The 23694-nt window shown below is 36.5% G+C and overlaps 1 protein-coding gene across 2 annotated transcripts in view; it reads right to left on the reverse strand.

Annotated features, from left to right (window-relative positions):
• The window catches only part of ITFG1 (integrin alpha FG-GAP repeat containing 1), a 267360-nt gene that overhangs the window by 222602 nt on the left and 21064 nt on the right, over nucleotides 1–23694 (reverse strand). For both annotated transcript variants that reach the window (XM_059045665.2, XM_067018203.1), the window contains one exon: nucleotides 17466–17560. In XM_059045665.2, the coding sequence (XP_058901648.1) occupies nucleotides 17466–17560 (95 nt within the window). The remainder of the gene's footprint in view (nucleotides 1–17465; nucleotides 17561–23694) is intronic.

Here is a 23694-nt window from a genome sequence, read left to right on the forward strand (position 1 = left end):
ATTGCGTCCAGTAGTGTGTTTTGGGGTGTCTGTAACCTTATGATGATTTTAGGCAGCCCCTCTGCTATGGGTGGGGTTATGTTCCTGTCTTGGTAGTTGTTTGCCATAGGGTGTCGAGCACTGTAGCTTGCTGGTCATTGAGTGGAGCTGGGTCTTAGCGTTGAGATGGAGATCTCTGGGAGAGCTTTTACTGTTTGATGTTATGTGGAGCCGGGAGATCTGTGGTGGACCAATGTCCTGAACTCAGCTCTGCCACCTCAGAGGCACAGGCCTGACACCCGGCCAGAGCACGAAGACCCTGTAGGCCACACGGCTCTCTCTGGAGTTCTATTTCAACATCAACAATGTGACTCTGGATGGTGTGGGCCACTTTTTTTGCCATTTGGCCAAGGAGAAGTGTGAGGGTGCCCAGCGACTCTTGAAGATGCAGAACCAGTGCTGTGGCCGCACCCTCTTCCAGGATGCACGGAAGCCTTCTCAGGATGAGCGGGGTAAAACCCAGGATGCTGTGGAAGCCACCATCCTTAGGGAGAAGAAGTTGAACCCGGCACTATTGGATCTACGTGCCCTGGGTTCTGCCCACGCAGACTCCCACCTCTGTGACTTCCTGAAGAGCTGCTTCCTGGAGGAGCAGGTGAAACTAATCAAGAAGATGGCGACCACCTGACCAACCTCCATAGGCTGGCTGGTCTGCAGGTTGTGCTGGGCAAGTATCTCTTTGAAAGGCTCACCCTAGTGCATAAACAGGAGTCTCCAAAGTCCAGCGGCCTTTGAGGAGTCCCTGTGGCATCAGAGCTTCTGCCTGAAGCCCCTCTCTGTAGCCACTAGGCAGGGTTTTTTTGAGATTTGTTTTGTTCACATAGGCACATGATAACTGCTCAATAAATGTTTGCTGACTGAATGACCAATGTGGCAGAATCATTTTGGTAGTGGAATCTGAAACTAACTGAATCGTTTTATCAAACCAAGGGTTTGAAACTCTTTATGGGTCATGAAATGAATTTCGCGAACAATTTAAAATAAAGTATAACACACACAGTATGGGTAAATGTTGAAATATAAAAGTGTTTATACATGTATAGGTATGTATCTATAAACATACATGGTATAACTGTGTTTACAGGTTATGAAATAAAGTATTTTCTTATTATAGGTCTTGGTGACAAACATTCTAAAGCCACTGTATCAAGCTATTTTTATAAATGAGGAGACAAAGTCTCAAAGGACAAGAAACTTGCACAAAACCTAGGCTGTGAGGAGATGAACCCAAAGATCGACCTGGTTGGATGCCACAGTCACCACACCCTACAGGAGCTTGGCTCAGGCCACCTGGAGCCAGTGTATGTGGTTGTTAAGAAATTGTTCACTTACCGTTCTGTGATAAATATCTGGAATATATTTCCACTTGCTACCAAATGCCCAATTGACTTGAACTATTTTGTTTGATCTCAACAGTTTTTATAGACTGAGTTTATAGGTAAGTGATTTAAATGACCTAAATTGATCATGTATATAAGATGATGATTTTTATTTCTAGAATATAAAACATGAGCATAAATATCTTTGCATAAACCCAAAGAATAGATGTACAATGTATTAGAATCTCATGTACTGAAATATAGTTTTGTTTTTAACAAATGAGAAAAAAACGTACTTCATGCAACAAATTCTACTTAATTTGAATCAAAGGAAGAAATTCCATGTTGTTATTCTACCCAATAATCAACATATTGCACTAATATGAGAAAAAAGTAACTTAAAAATATTTAATGTTTTTTAAAAGATCACAAAGAGACCCTATAACTGCAATGACCCACATACTACTGTTTTTGTGGAAATACAACTAATATAATAACCACTCATTACACTTGATACTTCAATTTTTTTAAAAAAGATCATATTTGCAATATTTATAGTATTTTCCCCTCCTTTTCTTCATAATGAATGAAAAAAAAAGTTCATCTATTTTGTAAAAACATACCAAGCCAATAACACTGAGCTTACTGGAGTACCTTCTATTTTTTACTTTAAGAAGCCGGTGCTGAAAAGTTAAACATCATGTGGAAACAACCAGATAAATCCATAATGTGGAACCTTATATAATACAAGTGTCCTGGACTCTTCAAAAAATCAATATCATTTAAAAAAAAAAAGTAAGAGTATAGCTAGATTAGGAGATTATAGAGAAATAATAACCAAATGCATATGTGAGTTTTAATTGAGTCCTTAATAGGGGAGAAACGCAGTTACATAAGGTATTTTTGGAATAACTGTGAAAGTGTGACTACTGATTGGTTATTAAATGATTTTATGGGATAACTACTAACTTTCTTAGCTGTAATAATGGTATTGTGGTTGGGTAGGAGAACATCCTTGTTCTTTGGAGATGCATGTTAAAGTATTTACAGGTGAAGTGTCAAGATGTCCACAACTCACTTTTAAATAGTTTAGGGAAACCCTCTCTCTTTACGTATGTATGTATGTATGCATGTATGCATGTATATATATGAAAATATAGCAAAATGTTAAAAATTGTTCAAGGTGAATAGTATTGAATAATTTTTTTTTTTTTTTTTTTTTTTTTTTTTTTTTTGCGGTATGCGGGCCTCTCACTGTTGTGGCCTCTCCCATTGCGGAGCACAGGCTCCGGACGCGCAGGCCTAGCGGCCATGGCTCACGGGCTTAGTTGCTCCACGGCATGTGGGATCTTCCCGGACCAGGGCACGAACCCGTGTCTCCTGCATCTGCAGGCGGACTCTCAACCACTGCGCCACCAGGGAAGCCCTTGAATAATTTTTAAAATATTTTCTGAATGCTTGGAAGTTTTCAGAGTAAATGGGAAATGAAAAAACAAAAAAAAGTGCTGGATGCAGAACGCTTTCACTTAATATCTCTGATTTCTATAGATGTTGAACATGTACGTTTATTGACCTTTCCTATTTGTACTTTTGTGATATACCTGTCCATATTTTTTGCCTATTTTTGTAGTAGGTGGTCTTTTTTCTTGATTTATAATTATTTTGGAACTCAATTCATGCTTGGTTACATATGTTGCAAATATCTTCTCCCAACTTGTGGCTGTCTTCCCAATTTATTTTAATGATATCTTCTGATGAGTAGAGGTTTTACATTTTAATACAGTCCTTAAATCATTAAAAAAAAACCCTAAGATAAAATCACATGCTTAAAAAAACAATCTGGTAAACACAAACCAAAGCAATAATAACATTAATATCTAGGGTTTCAGGTAATGTGGGACTTTTGTTTTCTGCATCATATATGTCTGTAATGTTCAAACATTTAAAGTGAGCTGTATTCATTCTTAACTGGGGATACTTTGAGAGAATTTATGGATAGCTCTTAGGGTATTCATGAACATAAAATTTTATTTCTATGGGCATTTTTTCTTGAGAGAGGTTCTATAACTTTCCCCAGATTCTCAGAAGGGTTTAGGACCACAACAATATTAAGAGTACAGCTCTACAGTTATGTAAAATGTATAATAAACTGAAAGTTTAGAGGCGGAAAGTCTTTTGGATTTCATGGTGTGATTTCTGGGGAAATTATTTAACCTCTCTATGTTGGTTTCACAATATATATAATGGGGTTAATAACAGGACTTGTTCCATAATGTTGTCATGATGAGTAAATAAGTGAATACATATAGACTGCTTAGAAGAGGGCCAGGCTCATTCTAAGTACTCAATAAATGGTAGTGATTATTTTTATTATTAATCTTGACTCTCAGGTAAAAACTAAAAATATTATGGCAGATTTGATACCGTGATAAGACTTTGTGGGTGGAGGGGTTAGGAAGGGGTGGGCATCTCTGGATTAAGACCAGGTACTAATAATAGGTACTAATAGTTAAGATAAGCAAGTGTAAATTGCTACAAAAGACTAATATCTGAAAAGTTTCTCTCAGAAGCGTTTAGGTATAAACGTGTGAAAGTATCAGAGAAATAATAGGATGCTTACAAAAAGACATTTCCTAATACTTTGTCTCCCTGGTGCCCTATCCTTATCAGATAACATCAAAAACAACTGCAGTTTTTAGTAAACATGTCTCTTCATCTCTGCTGATAAAGGTCAGCTATTACTCAGAAGAGAATCTGAATCAGTTCCAACTGAATGCATTTAGAAAGGATTTATAAGATAACCTTATGTTATCTTAAGGGTTGGAATGGTTTAATTTGTATTTTTAGAAAAATGGACAGAACTCTTGAGAAATGCCTCCATTATTTTCTACATCTGCTTAGATGAAATTCCCACTGCCAAAGTTCTTAAGTTTTGTATATAGTTCTGAGAAATCCCTTGTGGTGTTTTAAAAGAAATCCCATTTAATCATGTGTTTGAACTTCTGGAAACAAATACCATTTTTATCGAGTGCTTCCTTGGTTAGCTATTAAATCTTTAGCCGAAAGAGGCCTACCAATTAGGGACAGTTTGAGCACCTAAAAATATGCTAGCTGTCTTCAGATTCTGTTCTGCTGCCAAAACTGTTACTATTCAACAGATATCCATCAAGTCCCTATTCAGTGCCAGGTCCTGTTCTAGGCACTGAAGAAACAACAGTGAACAGAACAGCAAAAAAATTCCTGCCCTCATGGAATTTATGATATAGTATGAGAAGACATAATAAAAATAAGTTTATATTATTTCAACAGGTGAAAGGGCTTTGGAGAAAAACGAAAGCAGAGAAAGAGCACAGGGAAGTGCGTGAAAATTGCAATTTCAGATACAGCAGGCCTCACTGACAAATAAGATGACATGTGAGTGAAAATGTGAAGGAAGTAAAGTTTATTTGGAGAAATAACTTGAAAGAGGTAGTTGGGGAAGCTGGTAAAGTAGTCTTGTTCAGGCTTCAGAGGCAGCACTAATGACTCTACAGCTGGCTGCATGCCAAAGTGCTGAGCTACACCCAGGCCAGCAGGGGTGGTGCCAGCACACATCGTAATGCATTAGATAAGATAGATAGTAAGTCATGGGATTTCTTGCACCTTGAGGGTCTGGCCAACCTCCAGGGATCAAGAACAATCCAAGACTTATGAGTTAAGACCAAGGCATTTATGACAACAACCAGAACTGCAAACTTGCATGTAGGCTGACTGTTATCAGCCTGCGGCCTGTTGCTAAAAGCTGGGCTCCATCGAGTGGCAAACTAAATTCTTGCCCGTGGGGTGGACGCACCACCTGGCACCTTCCCAACTGGGACTCCAGAGACTGCTGTTCAAGGGACTTCCCAGCACTGCTTGGATCTGGATGTAGGTGCTTCCCCAATTCGGTGATGTATAAACCTGTCTTTTCTTTCTTAGTTATACTATTCTTTTTTTAATTAGTATACTGTAATCTTTGTTAATTCAATAAAGTCTCTCTAAATTCTTCTTTAACTGAGTGTAGAATGGTTATTTTGCCAGCAAATCCTATGAACCTTGAAACCGAAAGTAAAGCTTTAGGCAAAACAGAGGTGATATGGATATCTGAAGGAATAATATTCCAGGAAGAGAAAATAGCTACTCAGCCCAGGCCCTGAGATTGGACCTTGCTTTGCAGTGTTTAAGAAATAGCAAGGCGGCTTCCCTGGTGGCTCACTGGTTGAGAGTCTGCCTGCCGATGCAGAGGACACGGGTTCGTGCCCCGGTCCGGGAGGATCCTGCATGCCGTAGAGTGGCTGGGCCTGTGCTCAGCGTCCGGAGCCTGTGCTCCGCAACAGGAGAGGCCACAGCAGTGAGATGCCCACGTACTGCAAAAAAATAAAAGAAAAGAAAAGAAACTGCGAGGAGTTTAGCGTGTTCAGTTGTTCAGTGCAAGGCATCAAGTGGGAAAATAAAATAGAAAGTCAGAGAGGTGACGGTGGGCCAAAGTATGTGTGGCCTACTAGACCATTTAGTGCACTTTGGCTAGTTCTCTAAATGTAATAAAGAAATCACTGGAAAACCTTAAGAAGAGTGACATGACCTGATTTTCATTTTTAAAGGATCATAGCAGCTCACATGTTGAAAACAGGCTGGAAGCAGGTGTACAGCAACTGGACTAATGCATGTGAGAAATGACCTTTTCCGGGACCAGGATGGTTTAGAGTGGAGGTGGTGAAAGTGGTCAGGTTGTGGATATATTTTGAAAGTAGAATGAACAGTATTTCATAACAGACTCGATACTGTGTGTGCTAGAAAGAGGTGGCGAGGATGATTCCAATATTTTTGACATTAAGAACTGGAAGGACAGGACTGCCACTGAGTGAGATGGGAAGATTATGGGTTGAGGAGGTCACAGTTTGGGAAATAAGGTCTGAAATGTCTTATCAGACATAGACATGGATGTACTTATAGCTGGTAAATAGTTGGAGCTATAGTGTGGAGCTCGGAGGGACGTCCAGCCTGGAGATTATATAAATTTGGGAGTCATTAGAATACAGATGATGCTTAAAGCCAACAAGATCAGCAGGGGTGTGCAAGGAAAAAAATATGAAGAATCTTCTGTAGCTCCATCAAATGTACTATGAACAAATGATACTCTTGAGTATTAAAGTGCATCTGGGTCTGAAATTCTGCTGAATTTTAAAACATTTAAGACACAAATTAGTATGCTCAAAAGTCAAGTTTAAATTTCTGAATACAGCATGAATAGAGTGATGTCTTGCTATAATGACATCCTTGAGATTCATACCATTGTAGCTCTTGAGTCTGGAGATCTTGTTTTTCATCTTTGATCCCTTGGTTTCTAGTATAATATCTTGCAGAGTAGAGGCTCAGTAAATAATTATTGAAATTGATGAATTAGTGAAAAAGGATTTGTGATATTAAAGAAATTTCCAGGTCACACTGAAATGCAAATCAAAATTACGAGATGTCACCTCACACCTGTTAGAATGGGTAGCATCAAAAAGGGACTACCCTGGTGGCGCAGTGGTTAAGAATCTGCCTGCCAATGCAGGGGACACGGGTTCGATACCCGGTGCGGAAAGATCCCACATGCCGTGGAGCAACTAAGCCCATGTGCCACAACTACTGAGCCTGCGCTCCAGAGCCCTTGAGCCACAACTACTGAAGCCCACGTGCCACAACTACTGAAGGCTGCGTGCCTAGAGCCCATGCTCTGCAACAAAAGAAGCCACCACAATAAGAAGTCCGCGCACTGCAACGAAGAGTAGCCCCTGCTCTCTGCAACTAGAGAAAGCCCTCACACAGCTACGAAGACCCAACACAGCCAGAAATAAATTTAAAATAAAATAAATTTATATATTAAAAAAAAAGACAGATAACAAATGCTATTGGGGATGTGGAGAAAAGCAAACCCTTGGGCACTCCTGGTAAGATTATAAATTGGTATAGCCACCATGGAAAACAATACGGAGGTTCCTCAAAAATTAAAAATACAACTACCATATGATTCAGCAATTCTTATTCTGAGAACCCATCTGAAGGAACTGAACACCTCACCAACAGATCAGCCTCTAAGTTCCTACATTTGGTTGTGTGTCAGATGCTAAGACTATGATAATTATTTGGCAGGAACAAGAAAGAGGGGTGGGGGAATGCTTAGAGAAATTGTTATAATCTATCTGAGTTGTCACAGCCAAGATCTTATCTTTGCTTGATAAATGTATGTATGTATGAAGGATATTACACTACTCTTTCTCATTACTTTGTACAGTGACCCCAGTTAGCTAGAAGCATCCATTTACTTCGGGCAGCAGTTCCAATCTTTTTGGTGTCAGGATTTCTTTAAACTCTTAAAAATTACTGAGGACCCCAAAGAGGTTTTGTCTATGTGAACTATATGTATTGATATAATATTGATATAATTTACTATAAAACTTAAAACTGAAACATTTTTAAAACATAAGAATACATAAGCACACATACAAGACGTCAAAACGATGAGGTCATTATATATTTTAAAATTTCTGGAAAACTCTATTGTACACTTGTGAGAGAATGAGAGCAAGAATGACAGTGAAAAGAGTGAAAAGGCAAATAACGTCTTATGGTTTTTATGAAAATTATTTTGACCTCATGGACCCTTCAAAGGGGTCTTTGGGGATCCTCAGGGATACCCAGACCACACTTAGAGAACTGTTGGCCTAAGAAAAGATTAGGGTTATTACAGCAGGACTGCAAAAAAGAGATAATATTCAGCTTTTGATTTCCAAAAATGGCAGTTTTTGAGTCTCTATCCAGAAAAAAGTATTTAAAGTCAGACTTTGTTAAGAATGAAAACAGATATCTAAATCCCCATAATTATGTTTACATATTAAAAGAAAAACCTAAGGATCTGAACAAATTTTACTTTAAGTCACAGGTAGAAAGAACTCAAGTCTGGATGTTAGCTACCTAGGGAAGCAATGAGAAGGCTTGGGGTAAAGAGGAGGAGTCGGAGATTGCAGGAAGACAGAGTAGAGTCAAGGCCAGTTTCCCTGACTACCCTCAATGTGAGGGTTCAACCTCAAGGGGGATAATGATGAACTTGAAAGGAAAGCAGAGTACAAAGGAAGACCAGGACCCTGCTACTGGAATTCAGGGAGGAGCCTATCTTTTGAGATGACAGCTATGTACAGGGGTTATCCTCACAGAACAAAAACAGAGCATGGAGGGTGTAACCTAGTATTCTCAAACTTCCCTTCATTTTCATGTGTGGCAAAGGGACTTAAGACCCCCTGTGGTGAATATCAATAGTAGCCAAGCCGAGGGCCAATGGATCTTCCAAGGGCTACTACTATGGTAGAAGGCAAATGAATTCCATGGTAGAGGATGAACAGTGGTGGACAATCCAAGTCAGAGGGCTGAATGGAAGAGGTGGAGCTTCAGAGGAATCCATTAAAACAGGATCAGATTCAAGGCAGGATGAAGTCAGCCAGGGAAGACTATGAGGCTCTGATTGAGCAAGGAGAAAAGATCAGGAGGTCTCCAGCTGCCAAATACCATCAGGGCACTTAATACACAAGGGCCATCAATATGGTTGTGTAAGAACCTCAGAGCAGATACAAAGAAAGACCTCTTCTTCCAATTCCCTGAGGACATATAAGCCTATTCTTAGGCTCATCCAGTTGCCATTTTTGCTAGAAGAAGAGAAATGGGTTAATATCCAGAAAAACTGAAAATTTAACCAATAAATTAAAACCCTCAAGAGATCAAGATACATAATTTTAATTGAGAAGTTTAACTTCCATTCTCCAATACCTGCCCAAGGCATAGAGACTTGATTTTAGAAAACAAAGAGGTTATGTTTCCTGTGTATACCTATGTTATAATTTGTTAAAATTTTAATGCCACTATTTATGATATTCCTTTTAAAGTGAGTCTTCTTTTATTTAAATATAATAAATCTCTTATTTAAATGATCAATGATTCAGACAGTTCTTTTTATTTATGGCAAACCTACAAGAAGGTTTTGATGACCCACATGCTCTATAAGGCAGGACACAGGTAAACAATAAGTTCAGGAATTAATTCCTCAATAGCAAGGTAGGAATTATAAGGAGGACTGTGCTGCTGAATTAGGAACCCTCAGAGGCTATCAATACAGAGAGACGTGTATCTAAAGATATAACAAAAATATCAACAAGAAAATCCAACTGGATCAAAGATTTAAGTGAAAAAACATAAAAGTACAAAAAATACCTTAATGGCATTTTCCATGCTAAATGAAATGTCAGACAGAGAAAGACAAATACCCATATGATCATTTATATGTACAATCTAAAACAAACAAACCAAAACAAAACAACCCCAGCTCATCTAGGGTATAATCAAACAGACCAGAAAAGCAGGACAGGCCCAGTCCACAGGACATCTAGAAGACAGAAGTTTAGAAATCATCTGGTAAGTAATGGGGACCAGGGAAGGTTTTTGATGGGGTAGTGGCCTGGCCCTTAGTGCTTGAAGGTGATCACTCAGAATGTGCAGGATGAATGGGCTGAAGAAGCAAGAGATAAGGACAAAGTCCCAGTTAGGAGGGCTTTTAAACAGTAGGGTCCATCCTGTCTACATTACTTCTATGTGGAAACCATGTAGCACTGTAGTCATCTAGGAGGTCTGATCTAAGGGGCAGTGGAGAACTACCCATCACAAAATATTTTCCCACTGACCCTGATAAAGTGCTGATAATTTTTATATTACTCAATGCTTATAGGATTCAAGGCCACTTTTGAAATGCATGTCCTGTTTGGCCAGGGAAAATCTGTAGCAGTGAACCTTTACCTTGTATTCACCAGTTTATCACTTGGGCTAGGCAGATACCCTGCAAAACTTTTGTTGGGATAAATGGTAAGGGAAAAGTTTACTGCAAGGGATGAAATTAACTTTGTGGAAAATTCAGGGCCATTGGGGGTCAGTTTGAGAGCATCAGCTGGCTGAAGGAAAGAGAGTAATGTCACCAGAGCCCCAAGAGGGTGAGAGAGACCAAGAACAGTACAGATGAAGGGACCTCAAGATAGGTTTCACCTATTTCACAGCTGTACTTAAAGCCAGCATTTCCACTAGTATTCCCTTTCAATCCTCACTCTTGGATATTGACTTTAGGATGGGAGAGTAAAACAGAAATGAAAATGTTTTGGTGTTACTTCTTTGAAGAATACATCCTGAAATCACATATCTATATTCACATCCCCCATCTAGTCACAGCTTTTTTGAATAAATTAGTGAAGTTCAACAGTACTTCAATAAGTAACAGTATGCTTTAAAGAATTTATACTTATTTACTTTTGGATTTTCCAATTGTTGTAATGGGATGAATTGTATTCATGTCATTTTTAAATAAAACGTAAAATCTACTGAGATAACTCTTTGGATATATTTTCCAACATCTGACAATAATCACTTCCTCTTTCATAAAAAAAAATTCCTTAAAGGCAGAGTTGCTGTTGATTAAGGAAATCTAATATTACTAAACTGAAAGAAACTAAGTTTCTAAAACCTCATATTTAAAATAAAACTTTCTTCAAAAAGGAATTGTAAAAATAAAAAGTCTGTGTGTGAGTGTGTGTGTATGTGTGTGAATATAAATGGAATGATGTCCATCAACAGATGAATGGATAAAGAAGATGTGGCACATATATATAATGGAATATTACTCAACCATGAAAGGAAACGAAATTGAGTTATCTGTAGTGAGGTAGATGAACCTGGAGTCTGTCATAAAGAGTGAAATAAGTCAGAAAGAGAAAAAAAAATACCATATGCTAACACATATATATGGAATCTTAAAAAAAAAACAAAACGGTTATGAAGAACCTAGGGGCAGGACAGGAATAAAGACACAGACATAGAAAATGGATGAGGACATGGGGAGGGGGAAGGGTAAGCTGGGATGAAGTGAGAGAGTGGCATGGACACATATACACTACCAAATGTAAAACAGATAGCTAGTGGGAAGCAGCCACATAGCACAGGGAGATCAGCTCGGTGCTTTGTGACCTAGAGGGGTGGGATAGGGAGGGTGGGAGGGAGACACAAGAGCAAGGAGATATGGGGATATATGTATACATATAGCTGATTCACTTTGTTATAAAGCAGAAACTAACACCATTGTAAAGCAACTAAACTCCAATGAAGAAGTTAAAAATAAATAAATAAAATAAACAGAATGAAATAACAGAAAATGAGCCTATAACTATAGAATACCCTTATCTTGAAAAACGAGGTTTTAAGACAACTTGCAGGACAACGTACTAAAAATTTTATATTTGGGTTTTCACATGATTTAGCATACCGGTATGCCACACTAAAAGTAACTGCTCTTAACTCTTCTCTTTCCAATCTGAATCCACACTCAGGAACCTAAACTCTCAGAACCATAAAAAACTCACTGGACAAAAGGCTCAATTTGTGGCCTAGTTGGTTTTAATCAGTAAAATCCAAAGTAAATTTCAACACTATAATTTTCTTAACTTTTCAAATTGTATCTTAATAATGAAAATGCTTTAGTAATAAAACTCAATCATCCAGAATTAATAAAAAGTTTGAATTATAAAATATTATTTGCTACCTGTTTTCCAAAAAAGTTCAGGAGTTAAAGCATAAAATACATTTTTTAAATATTTTATTTTATTTTAATTTAATTAATTAATTTTTAACATCTTTATTGGAGTATAATTGCTTTACAATGGTGTGTTAGTTTCTGCTTTATAACAAAGTGAATCAGTTATACATATACATATGTTCCCATATCTCTTCCCTCTTGTGTCTCCCTCCCTCCACCCTCCCTATCCCACCCCTCTAGGTGGTCACAAAGCACCAAGCTGAACTCCATGTGCTATGTGGCTGCTTCCCACAAGCTATCTATTTTACATTTGGTAGTGTATATATGTCCATGCCACTCTCTCGCATTGTCACAGCTTACCCTTCCCCCTTCCCATATCCTCAAGTCCATTCTCTAGTAGGTCTGTGTTTTTATTCCTGTCTTGTCCCTAAGTTCTTCATGACCTTTTTTTCCCCTTAGATTCCATATATATGTGTTAGCATATGGTATTTGTTTTTCTCTTTCTGACTTACTTCACTCTGTATGACAGACTCTAGGCCCATCTACCTCACTACAAATAACTCAATTTTGTTTCATTTTATGGCTGAGTAATATTCCATTGCATATATGTGCCACATCTTCTTTATCCATTCATATGTTGATGGATACTTAGGTTGCTTCCATGTCCTGGCTATTGTAAATAAAGTTGCAATGAACATTTTGGTACAAGACAATATTTGAATTACGGTTTTCTCAGGGTGTATGCCCAGTAGTGGGATTACTGGGTCGTATGGTAGTTCTATTTTTAGTTTTTAAAGGAACCTCCATACTGTTCTCCATAGCCACAGCAATCTTGAGAATGCAAAATGGAGCTGGAGGAATCAGGCTCCCTGACTTCAGACTATACTACAAAGCTACAGTAATCTAGACAGTATGGTACTGGCACAAAAACAGAAATATAGATCAATGGATCAGGATAGAAATCCTAGAGATAAACAAACGCACATATGGTCACCTTCTTTGATAAAGGAGGCAAGAATATACAGTGGAGAAAAGACAGCCTCTTCAATAAGTGGTTCTGGGAAAACTGGACTGCTACATGTAAAAGTATAAAATTAGAACACTCCCTAACACCATACACAAATATAAACTCAAAACGGATTAAAGACCTAAATGTAAGGCCAGACACTATCAAACTGTTAGAGGAAAACATAGGCCAAACACTCTATGACATAAATCACAGCAAGATCTTTTTTGACCCACCTCTTAGAGAAATGGAAATCAAAACAAAAATAAACAAATGGGACTTAATGAAACTTAAAAGTGTTTGCACAGCAAAGGAAACCATAAACAAGACCAAAAGACAACGCTCAGAATGGGAGAAAATATTTGCAAATGAAGCAACTGACAAAGGATTAATCTCCAACATTTACAAGCAGCTCATGCAGCTCAATATCAAAAAAACAAACAACCCAATCCAAAAATGGGCAGAAGACCTATATAGACATTTCTCCAAAGAAGATATACAGATTGCCAACAAACACATGAAAGAATGCTCAACATCATTAATCATTAGAGAAATCCAATTCAAAACAACAATGAGATATCATCTCACACTGGTCAGAATGGCCATCATCAAAAAATCTACAAACAATAAATGCTGGAGAGGCTTTGGATAAAAGGGAACCCTCTTGCACTATTGTTGGGAATATAAATTCATAAAATACTTTTAAAGGAAGGAAGTTTTATTACTTTTAACAACCACCAGGCATGCTGTACTCATTTTCAAGTAGTATACCATATAAAAATGTAATTGCAAAAGCTGATTAGAAGTGTTTGAAAACTGGTTTTTAAAAAAAAAAGGGAGGAATAAGAAAAAGAAATAAAAGGCATCCAAGTTAGAAAGAAAAAAGTAAAGTTACCTCTGTTCATAGATGATATGATCTTATATGTAGAAAACCCTAAATATTCTACCAAAAAAAAAAAAAAAAAAAAAAACCTGTTCAGACTAATAAATGAATTCAGAATAGTAGCAGGATACAAATTAACATGCAAAGATCAGCTGCATTTCTAAACACTTACAATGAAAAATCCACAAAGCAAATTACAAAACATTTCATTTACAATAGAATAAAAATGAATAAAATACTTAGGAATTAACTTAACCAAGGAGGTGAAAGGCTTATATAATTAAAAACTATAAAACATTGTTGAAAGAAATCATTAAGAAGACAAATAAAGGAAAATACATTGCATGTTCATGGCCTGAAAGACAATATTATTAAGATGTCAATACTACCCAAAGTGACCTATAGATTCAGAACAATCTTTACCAAAATCCCAATGGTACTTTTTATAGATACAGAAAAACCTGTCCTAAAATTCGTATAGAATCTCAAGGGACCTCCTAAAATAGTCAAAACAATGTTGAAAAAGAACAAAATTAGAGGACTCACACTTCTCAATTACTAAACATATTCCAAAGCTATAGTAATCAAACCAGCACAGTACTACAGGAAACTCTCCTCAATGTTATGTGGCAGCCTGGATGGAAGGGGAGTCTGGGGGAGAATGGATACATGTATATGTATGGCTGAGTCGCTTTGCTGTGCACCTGCAACTATCAGAACATAATTGGCTATTCTCCAATATAAAATAAAAAGTTAAAAAAAAAAATAACCCCAAATCCTAGTGAGGTACTATCATAAAAACAGACATATAGGTCAGTGAAATAACAGAGAACCCAGAAATAAACCCTTGAGTATGCGGTCAAATGAATTTTGACAAGGGTGGTAAGACCGTTCAGTGGGGAAATGACAAGTCCTTTTAATAAAGGGTGCTATGGGACTTCCCTGGTGGTCCAGTGGTAAAGAATCTGCCTTCCAATGCAGAGATACGTGTTCAATCCCTGGTCAAGGAACTAAGATTCCACATGCCGCAGGGCAACTAAGGCTGCACGCCACAACTACCGAGCTCAAGTGCCTCAACAAGGGAGCCCGAGTGCCACAAACTACAGAGCCCACATGCTCTGCAGCCTCTGCACCACAACTACAGAGAGAAAATCCGCATGCCACAACTAGAGAGAAGCCTGCGCACCGCAACAAAGACCCACCCAACACAGCCAAAAAAATAAATTAAATAAATAAATATTTTTTAAAAAATGGTGCTAGGAAAACTGGATATACATGCAAGTAATGAAGTTAGACCCTTATCTAACATCATATATATAAATCAACTCAAAATGGATCAAAGCTCTAAATGTAAGGGATAAAAGTATAAAACTCTCAAGAGAAAATAGGGCAAAAGCTTCATAACAGTGCACCTGGTAATGATCTTTTGGATAGGACACCAAAGGAACAAGGCAACAAAGAAACAAAAGAAAAACTGGACTTCATGAAATTAAAAATTATTTTACATACAAAGACACTATCAACAGAGTAAAAAGGTATCCCATAGGATGAGAGAAAATATTTGTAAATCATGTATCTGATGAGGGAGCAATATTCTGAACAGAGACTAATTAAAACTCAACAACACCAAAGAAACAACCCAATTGAAAAACGGGCACAGGACTTAAGTACACACTTCTCCAAAAAAGATATGCAAATAGCTAATAAGGACATGAAAAGGTGCTCGACATCACTAATCACTAGGAAAAATGCAAATCAGAACTACAATGAGGGAATTCCCTGGCAGTCCAGTGGTTAGGACTCAGTGCTTTCACTGCTGGGGCTGGGTTCAATCCCTCAATCCCTGTTTGGGAACTAAGATCCCACAAGCCACATGGAGCGGCAAAAAAAACAGAACAAACCCACACGACAATGAGATACCACATTATACCTATTAGAATGACTACTATGAAAAAAAAGGAAAATAACAAATATTGGCAAGTATGTAGAGAAACTGGAACCCTTGTACACTGTTGGTGGGAATGTAAAATGATAAAGTTTCTGTGATGGCCATTCCTCAAAAAATTAAACACAGAATTATCATATGATCCAGCAATTTCACTTCTGGATATATACCCAAAAGAACTGAAAGCAGGATCTCTAAGAGATGTTTGTACATCAACGCTCACAGCAGCATTATTCACAATAGCTAAAATGTGGAAGCTGAGCAAAATGTGGTTATATACAATTCAGCTTTAAAAAGGAAGAAAATTCTGAAATATGCTACAACATGGATGAATTTTCAGGATATTATGCTAAGTGAAATAAGCCAGTTAAAAATAACACACACTGTATGATTTTACTTATTCTAAGTACTTTTAGTGGTCAAAGAGCAAAGTAGAACACTGGTTGCCACAAGCTGGGGGAAAGGGATGAATGAGGAGTTACTGTTTAATGGGTGTAGAGTTTCAGTTTTACAAGACGAAAAGAGCTGGATGGTCAATACTATGGACGTATTTAATACTACTGAACCACATACTTAAAAATGGTCACAATGGAAATTTTACATTACGTGTATTTTACCACATTAAAAAAAATTGGAAAAAAATGAGAAGGAAGAAAATTTAAGCATTTAACCTGCTTGTCTCAACTGTACTTTGGGTGACTAAAAAGATAATAATAGATGTTCCTTTTTTTTGTTTGTTTTAAATAGAAAATTCCAGCTGATAATATATGCTGAGGAGTGATAGATTTAGGGTGCTATGATTTTGTAAATCCTTTTGAAATAGTGGACTTGACAATGATCATCAATAGCTGCTTAAATCTAATCACTGGCTTAGAGGAAATACAGTGGACAGAGTCACATATTAACATCATAGGGACACTATCAGCAAAATCCACACTTAGAGAAATTCTGTAAGACAGGTGTTTTTTCTTCGTATGTATGTACTTCATTTAGCTCCTAATTTGACAGAAACATTTAGGAGAGAATTGGGGCATTTTGAATAGTGAATAAGTATTTGATGTTACGAGAATATTGTTAAACTTTTTAATGTTTGAAAATGATCTTGAGGTTGTTAAAAATAAAAAAGTCTGTATCATTTAGAGATACAGATTGAAATATTTATAAATGAAATGATACAATACTTGGGAATTCCTATAAAATTATTGGGGTGGGAGGGCTCATGAGTGGTTATACAGATGAAAGAAGATTGGCCATATACTGATTATTGTTGAAGCTGGGCGATGATTAAATGTGTGTATATCATACTATTCTGCCTACTTTTCTATATTTAAAATTTTCCATAATAAAATTTTTTTTAAGTCTTTGAATTCTTTAATACATAAGCTAAATATTTTTCTTATAATTAAATTTACAGCGTTTATTAGTCAATAATCCAAATTTTGATGTGGTTAACAAACAGCAAAAACAATAACTAAAGACTTACTGCATCCAGTACTTTTTACATTTTTCCGATATCACTAACTTCCTTATAATCTTTTAACATTTTGGTCTTAATGTTCAAATCAATAGCAAATTACTACTAGGAAAACAGTAAAGATCTCATCATTCTTTGGCAGCCTAAAAGGAATACTTTACATTTATGTGCAACTCACCTGCTGTAAAATCTTCAGTTAGATCAATGAATGCATGAGAATGTGGAATTCGCATTTTACTTTTAATGGTCAATGCAGGATGCCATGATAAATTCCTAAAAGAAAAATTTTTTTCTTAAGGCAAACATCAAATGAGCACTGTTTTAAAACAAAAATATCTGCATGCAAGATATTTTAAAAACTCATTTATTCTTAGCTATGTCACATACTCTAAAATTCACTCTTTCAGAGTGTACAATTTAGTGGTTTTTGTATATTCACAGTGTGCAGCCATCACCACTATCTAATTTCACAACATTTTCATCACCTCAAAATGAAACTCTGTATTCATTAGTAACTTCTCATTCTCCCCTCCATCAAGCCTCTGGCAAACACTAATTTGCTTTCTGGCTCTGTGGATTTCCCTATTTTGGACGTTTCATATATATGGAATCATGTAACATGTGGCCTTTTGTGCCTGGTTTCTTTCACTTGGAAGAATATTTTCAGGTTCTTCCATGTTGTAGCATGTGTCACTATTTCAGTCTTTTTTATCCCTAAATAATATTTAATTACATGGCTATATTTTTTGTTAATCTGTTCAACTGCTGATGGACATTTGACTTGTTTCCACTTTTGGCTATTACAATTAAATGCTGTTATGAATATTTATGTACAAGTTTTTATGTGGACATATACATATGTTTTTGATTCTTCTGGGTATATACCTAGGAGCAGAATTGCTGGGTCACATGGTAACTCTATACTTGACTTTCTGAAGAACTGTCAAACTGTTTTCCAAAGTTGCTTCATCATCAGACATTCTCACTAGCAATGTATGGGTATTTCAATACCTTAATTCCATTATGAACACTTATTATTGTCCCTTTGTTTTATTACAGCTACTTCCTGAAGGGTTCTTGTGGTTTTGATTTATATTTTCCTGATGACTAATGATGTTGAGCATGTTTTCACGTGCTTGTTGGCCACCTGTATATCTTTGGAGAAATATCTACTCAAATTCTTTGCCTATTTTAAAATTGGGTTATTTATTGCTTTGAGTAGTTAAGAGTTCTTTATAAAGACTAGATCCTAGATCTTTAACTGATGCATGATTTGCCAATATTTTCTCCCATTCTGTACAGTCTTTTCAATTTCTGAATAGTGTCCTGTGCTATGTAGAACCTTTTAATTTGATAAATCCAGTTCTAATTTTTTTTGAGTTGCTTTTTTCTTTTGGTGTCAGATCTAAGAATCCTTTTCTAAATCCAAGGTTATGAAAATTTACCCCTATGCTTTCTTCTAAGAGTTTTGTAGTTTTAGCTCTTATATTTATATCTTTAATTCTTTAAGTATAAGAAAAATAACTTAATATTATCATGGGTGATATTTTCCTGAGACTGTGAAGAATGATTATCTTTTATTAATATTAATTCCAAAGTTTTCAGCCATGAAAAAGAATGAATTTAGACCCCTACCTCATACCATATACCAAAAGTTAACTCAGATGTCTCAAACTGCTAAAAGAAATAGAACTCTTGTATATTGCTGATGGGAATATAAAATGGTGCATTAGCTATGGAAAACAGTTTGGTAATTCTTCCAAAAGCTGAACAATGAATTGCCATATGACCCTGCATTTCTTTTTCTTTTCTTTTCTTTTTTTTTTTTTTTTTGCGGTCCACGGGCCTCTCACTGTTGTGGCCTCTCCCGTTGTGGAGCATAGGCTCCGGATGCGCAGGCTCAGCAGCCATGGCTCAGGGGCCCAGCCACTCCACGGCACGTGAGATCTTCCCAGACCGGGGCACGAACCCGTGTCCCTTGCATCGGCAGGCAGACTCTCAACCACCATGCCACCAGGGAAGCCCAACCCTGCATTTCTATACCTAGGTATACCAGTAAGAATTGAAAAACACACTGTTTGCAGATGACATGATACTATACATAGAGAATCCTAAAGACTCTACCAGAAAACTACTAGAGCTAATCAATGAATCTGGTAAAGTAGCAGGATACAAAATTAATGCACAGAAGTCTCTTGCATTGATATACACTAATGATGAAAAACCTGAAAGAGAAATTAAGGAAACACTCCCATTTACCATTACAATGAAAAGAATAAAATACCTAGGAATAAACTTACCTAAGGAGACAAAAGACCTGTATGCAGAAAACTATGACACTGATGAAAGAAATTAAAGATGATACAAACAGATGGAGAGACATACCATGTTCTTGGATTGGAAGAATCAACATTGTGAAAATGACTAGACTACCGAAAGCAATCTACAGATTCAATGCAATCCCTATCAAACTATCAATGGCATTTTTCACAGAACAAGAACAAAAAATTTCACAGGAGATAAACCCACACACATATGGTCACCTTATCTTTGATAAAGGAGGCAAGAATATACAATGGAGAAAAGACAGCCTCTTCAATAAGTGGTGCTGGGAAAACAGGACAGCTACATGTAAAAGAATGAAATTAGAACACTCTCTAACACCATATAGAAAAATAAACTCAAAATAGATTAGAGAACTAAATGTAAGACCAGACACTATAAAACTCTTGGAGGAAAACATAGGAAGCACACTCTTTGACATAACTCATAGAAAGATCTTTTTTGACCCACCTCTTATAGAGTAATGGAAATAAAAACAAAAACAAATGGGACCTAATGAAACTTACAAGCTTTTGTACAGCAAAGGAAACCATAAACAAGACAAAAAGCCAACCCTCAGAATGGGAGAAAATATTTGCAAATGAAGCAACTGCCAAAGGATTAATCTCCAAAATATACAAGCAGCTTATGCATCTCAATATCAAAAAGACAAACAACCCAATCCAAAAATGGGCAGAAGATTTAAATAGACATTTCTCCAAAGAAGATATACAGATTACCAACAAACACATGAAAGGATGATCAACATCACTAATCATTAGAGAAATGGAAATCAAAACTACAATGCAGTATCACCTCACACCAGTCAGAATAGCCATCATCAAAAAATCTACAAACAATAAATGCTGGAGAGGGTGTGGAGAAAAGGAAACCCTCTTGCACTGTTGGTGGGAATGTAAATTGATACAGCCACTATGGAGAACATTACGGAGGCTCCTTAAAAAAATTAAAAATAGAACTACCATATGACCCAGCAATCCCACTACTGGGCATATACCCTGAGAAAAACATAATTCAAAAAGAGACAGGTACCACAATGTTCACTGCTGCACTATTTACAATAGCCAGGACATGGAAGCAACCTAAGTGTCCTCTGACAGATGAATGGATAAAGAAGATGTGGCACATATATGCAATGGAATATTACTCAGCCATAAAAAGAAAAAAAATTGAGTTGTTTGTAGTGAGGTGGATGTACCCAGAGTCTGTCATACAAAGTGAAGTATGTCAGAAAGAGAAAATCAAATACCATATGGCAATGCATATATATGAAATTTAAAAAAATGGTTCTAATGAATCCAGGGTCAGGACAGGAATAAAGACACAGATGTAGAGAATGGACTTGAGGACATGGGGAGGGGGAAGGGTAAGCTGGGACAAAGTAGCACTGACATACATATACACCACCAAATGTAAAATAGATAGCTAGTGGGAAGCAGCTGCATTGTACAGAGAGATCAGCTGGGTGCTTTGTGACCACCTAGAGGCGTGGGATAGGGAGGGTGGGAGGGAGATGCAAAAGGGAGGGGATATGGGGATATATGTATATGTATATCTGATGCATTCTATTATACAGCAGAAACTAATACAACATTGTAAAGCAATTATACTCCAATAAAGATGTCAAAAAAAAAAAAAGAATTGAAAACAGGTATTCAAACAAATACTGGTACATGAATGTTCTTAGCAGCACTATTCACAATAACCCAAATATCTACCAATGGATGAATGAATAAACAAAATATCATATACCCATACAATGAAAATATTATTCAGTCATAAAAATAACTGGAGTACTGATACATGATACAATATGGATGAATCTTTTAAACATTATGCTACGTGAAAGAAGCCAGACTCAAAAAGTCACATCTTGTATGATTTCATGTATATGAAATACCCATAATAGGAAAATCCTAGAGACAGAAAGAAGATTAGTGGTTACCAAGTGCAAGGGTAGAGGGGAAAGGGAGAGTGACTGCTTAATGGGTACAGGGTTTCCTTTCGGAGTGATGAAAAGTCATTGGAACTAGGTGATGGTTGCACAATGTTGTAAAAGTTCTAAATCTCACTAAAGTGTATACAATGATGGTTTATTTTAATAATGTTATGCAAATTTTATCTCATTAATAAAATCAATAGTACTAAGCTTTCACATATCCTTCATTAAGTTACTCCTAATGTTAACATCTAATATAACCATAGTGCATTTGTCAAAATCAAGAAGGTCATACAGGTAAACTATTAGGAACTACAGAAAGAAGAGCAAGTTTAAATAAAATCATTTCCCCACAATCCCTCACCAGTGAAGAACACTCCAGTGTCAAAGGCATTCCTATTTATCAAGGCCCTACTTAAATCAGTCCTCCAAAAGGCCTTTACTCCTCTCTCACCGTTTCACTATTATACTTTTCTCTAATGGCACTTTAGTTGCATTATAGTTACTTGAGGAACTATTTCTTTGAGAGTGTATCCTAGGTACCCTGACTCATAGATATTTGTATCTACAATGCCTAACCAGGACCTGGCTCCCAAATACTGGCTGAACTGAATCGTAGTCTCAAGTAGCATCTCCTATTCTTCTCTACTTCTAGTTAGAATTCACTATTTTTTTCACAGTACTATGTTGCAGTCCAATATGGAAGCACAGATATGTCATCTCCCAAAAGCAATTAAAGGCTAATTAAGTCGAAGTTAATTGTCAACATAGTATCCAATTGAGTAGACAGCAAACAAGGTTCATCTGTGAATTCAGTTTTGAAGTGTTTGGAAAGTGGAAAGAAACAATTGACTAATTTGTTATTGGTAGGTGGATTCTGGAAAAAAGAATAAGCATTCAATAGGAGAAAATTTTCTCTATGCAAAGGGTTCTACAAACAGTAACTTCTTCCCAATAACCTCCTTCTACATTCTTTTTAGCACATACTGGGCCTCATCTATAACCTAAACAAGGCACTAAAAACCAAACTAAGCAGTATTCCTACAACTTGATTGTATTACTTTAACGAAAACCCCATAATATAAGGTTATGATAATAAGCATATATTAATATACACTGAAGTTATATTTAGCATTTGTTGTATGGTAATTCAATTACAAGCATTCATGTCATGTTTTTCTTTCACACTACAGAAAGTTAGAAATGCTTAAAATAATTTCAATTAAGTCCAATTTAATAATCATTGGTTCACTTCTCTTTAAGATATGCCATTTATTCATCAGTTCTTTAAATTCTAAGCATTAAAGTATTTTTAATTACATACAAAATAATCAGACTCAGGCTAGAGATTCTATGACAAGTTTGACATAAAGTCATTTCAGAAGAGTTTCTCATGTTCCCAACAAATTTGTAATTATATGCTGAAAATGAATTTAAAAAACACAAACTTTTACACAGTTGAGCTCCATGAGGTTAAACATGTGGCTGTCTTTAATGACTATGCTAGTAGTTATTGATCTAATTTCCCATAGATTTTTTTTTTACAGGTTTGCTTTGAAACAAGTTATAGCTAGAATTTTGGAAAACCTCAACCAACTTGTGACATTTTGTCTTAGGAACTATTTAACAAAACGTACATTTCAAATGAAGAATCTAGAACAGCGAAAAAGCAAAAGTCATAAAGTGGCAGACTATGGGCCAAATTCAGCATAAAATGTGTTTTTATTTGACCTACACATTGCTTTAAAAAGTTTGAATTCAGAGGTAAAACAAATTAAAAATCAGATTTCAAATAAAAATCAGGATTTCCAACTTCTCTTGAAATATCAGAAGGTATGTCAAACAACTGGCTCTTTTCACACAGAGCTAGAGCCTGCAGGCAGGTCAAGTCCCAAGTTTCCCAAACAGTTCACTCACTTTGTTTTCCTTCTGGGCCCCATCAGACACTTGAGTTTGCAACTCCTAACAAAATATTAATTGTAATATTGCTATCTTGAACATTTCAAATCAATATTCAAGTTCTTCACAGTATTTTAAGTTTTACACTTGTTGCCTATACTCTGATATTTTACATTAACATCACATAAAAGGCAGTTAGCAGATTCTTATAGTTTTTTTACATACA

This window comes from Kogia breviceps, chromosome 18, assembly GCF_026419965.1.
Source record: "Kogia breviceps isolate mKogBre1 chromosome 18, mKogBre1 haplotype 1, whole genome shotgun sequence".
Lineage (NCBI taxonomy): Eukaryota > Metazoa > Chordata > Mammalia > Artiodactyla > Physeteridae > Kogia > Kogia breviceps.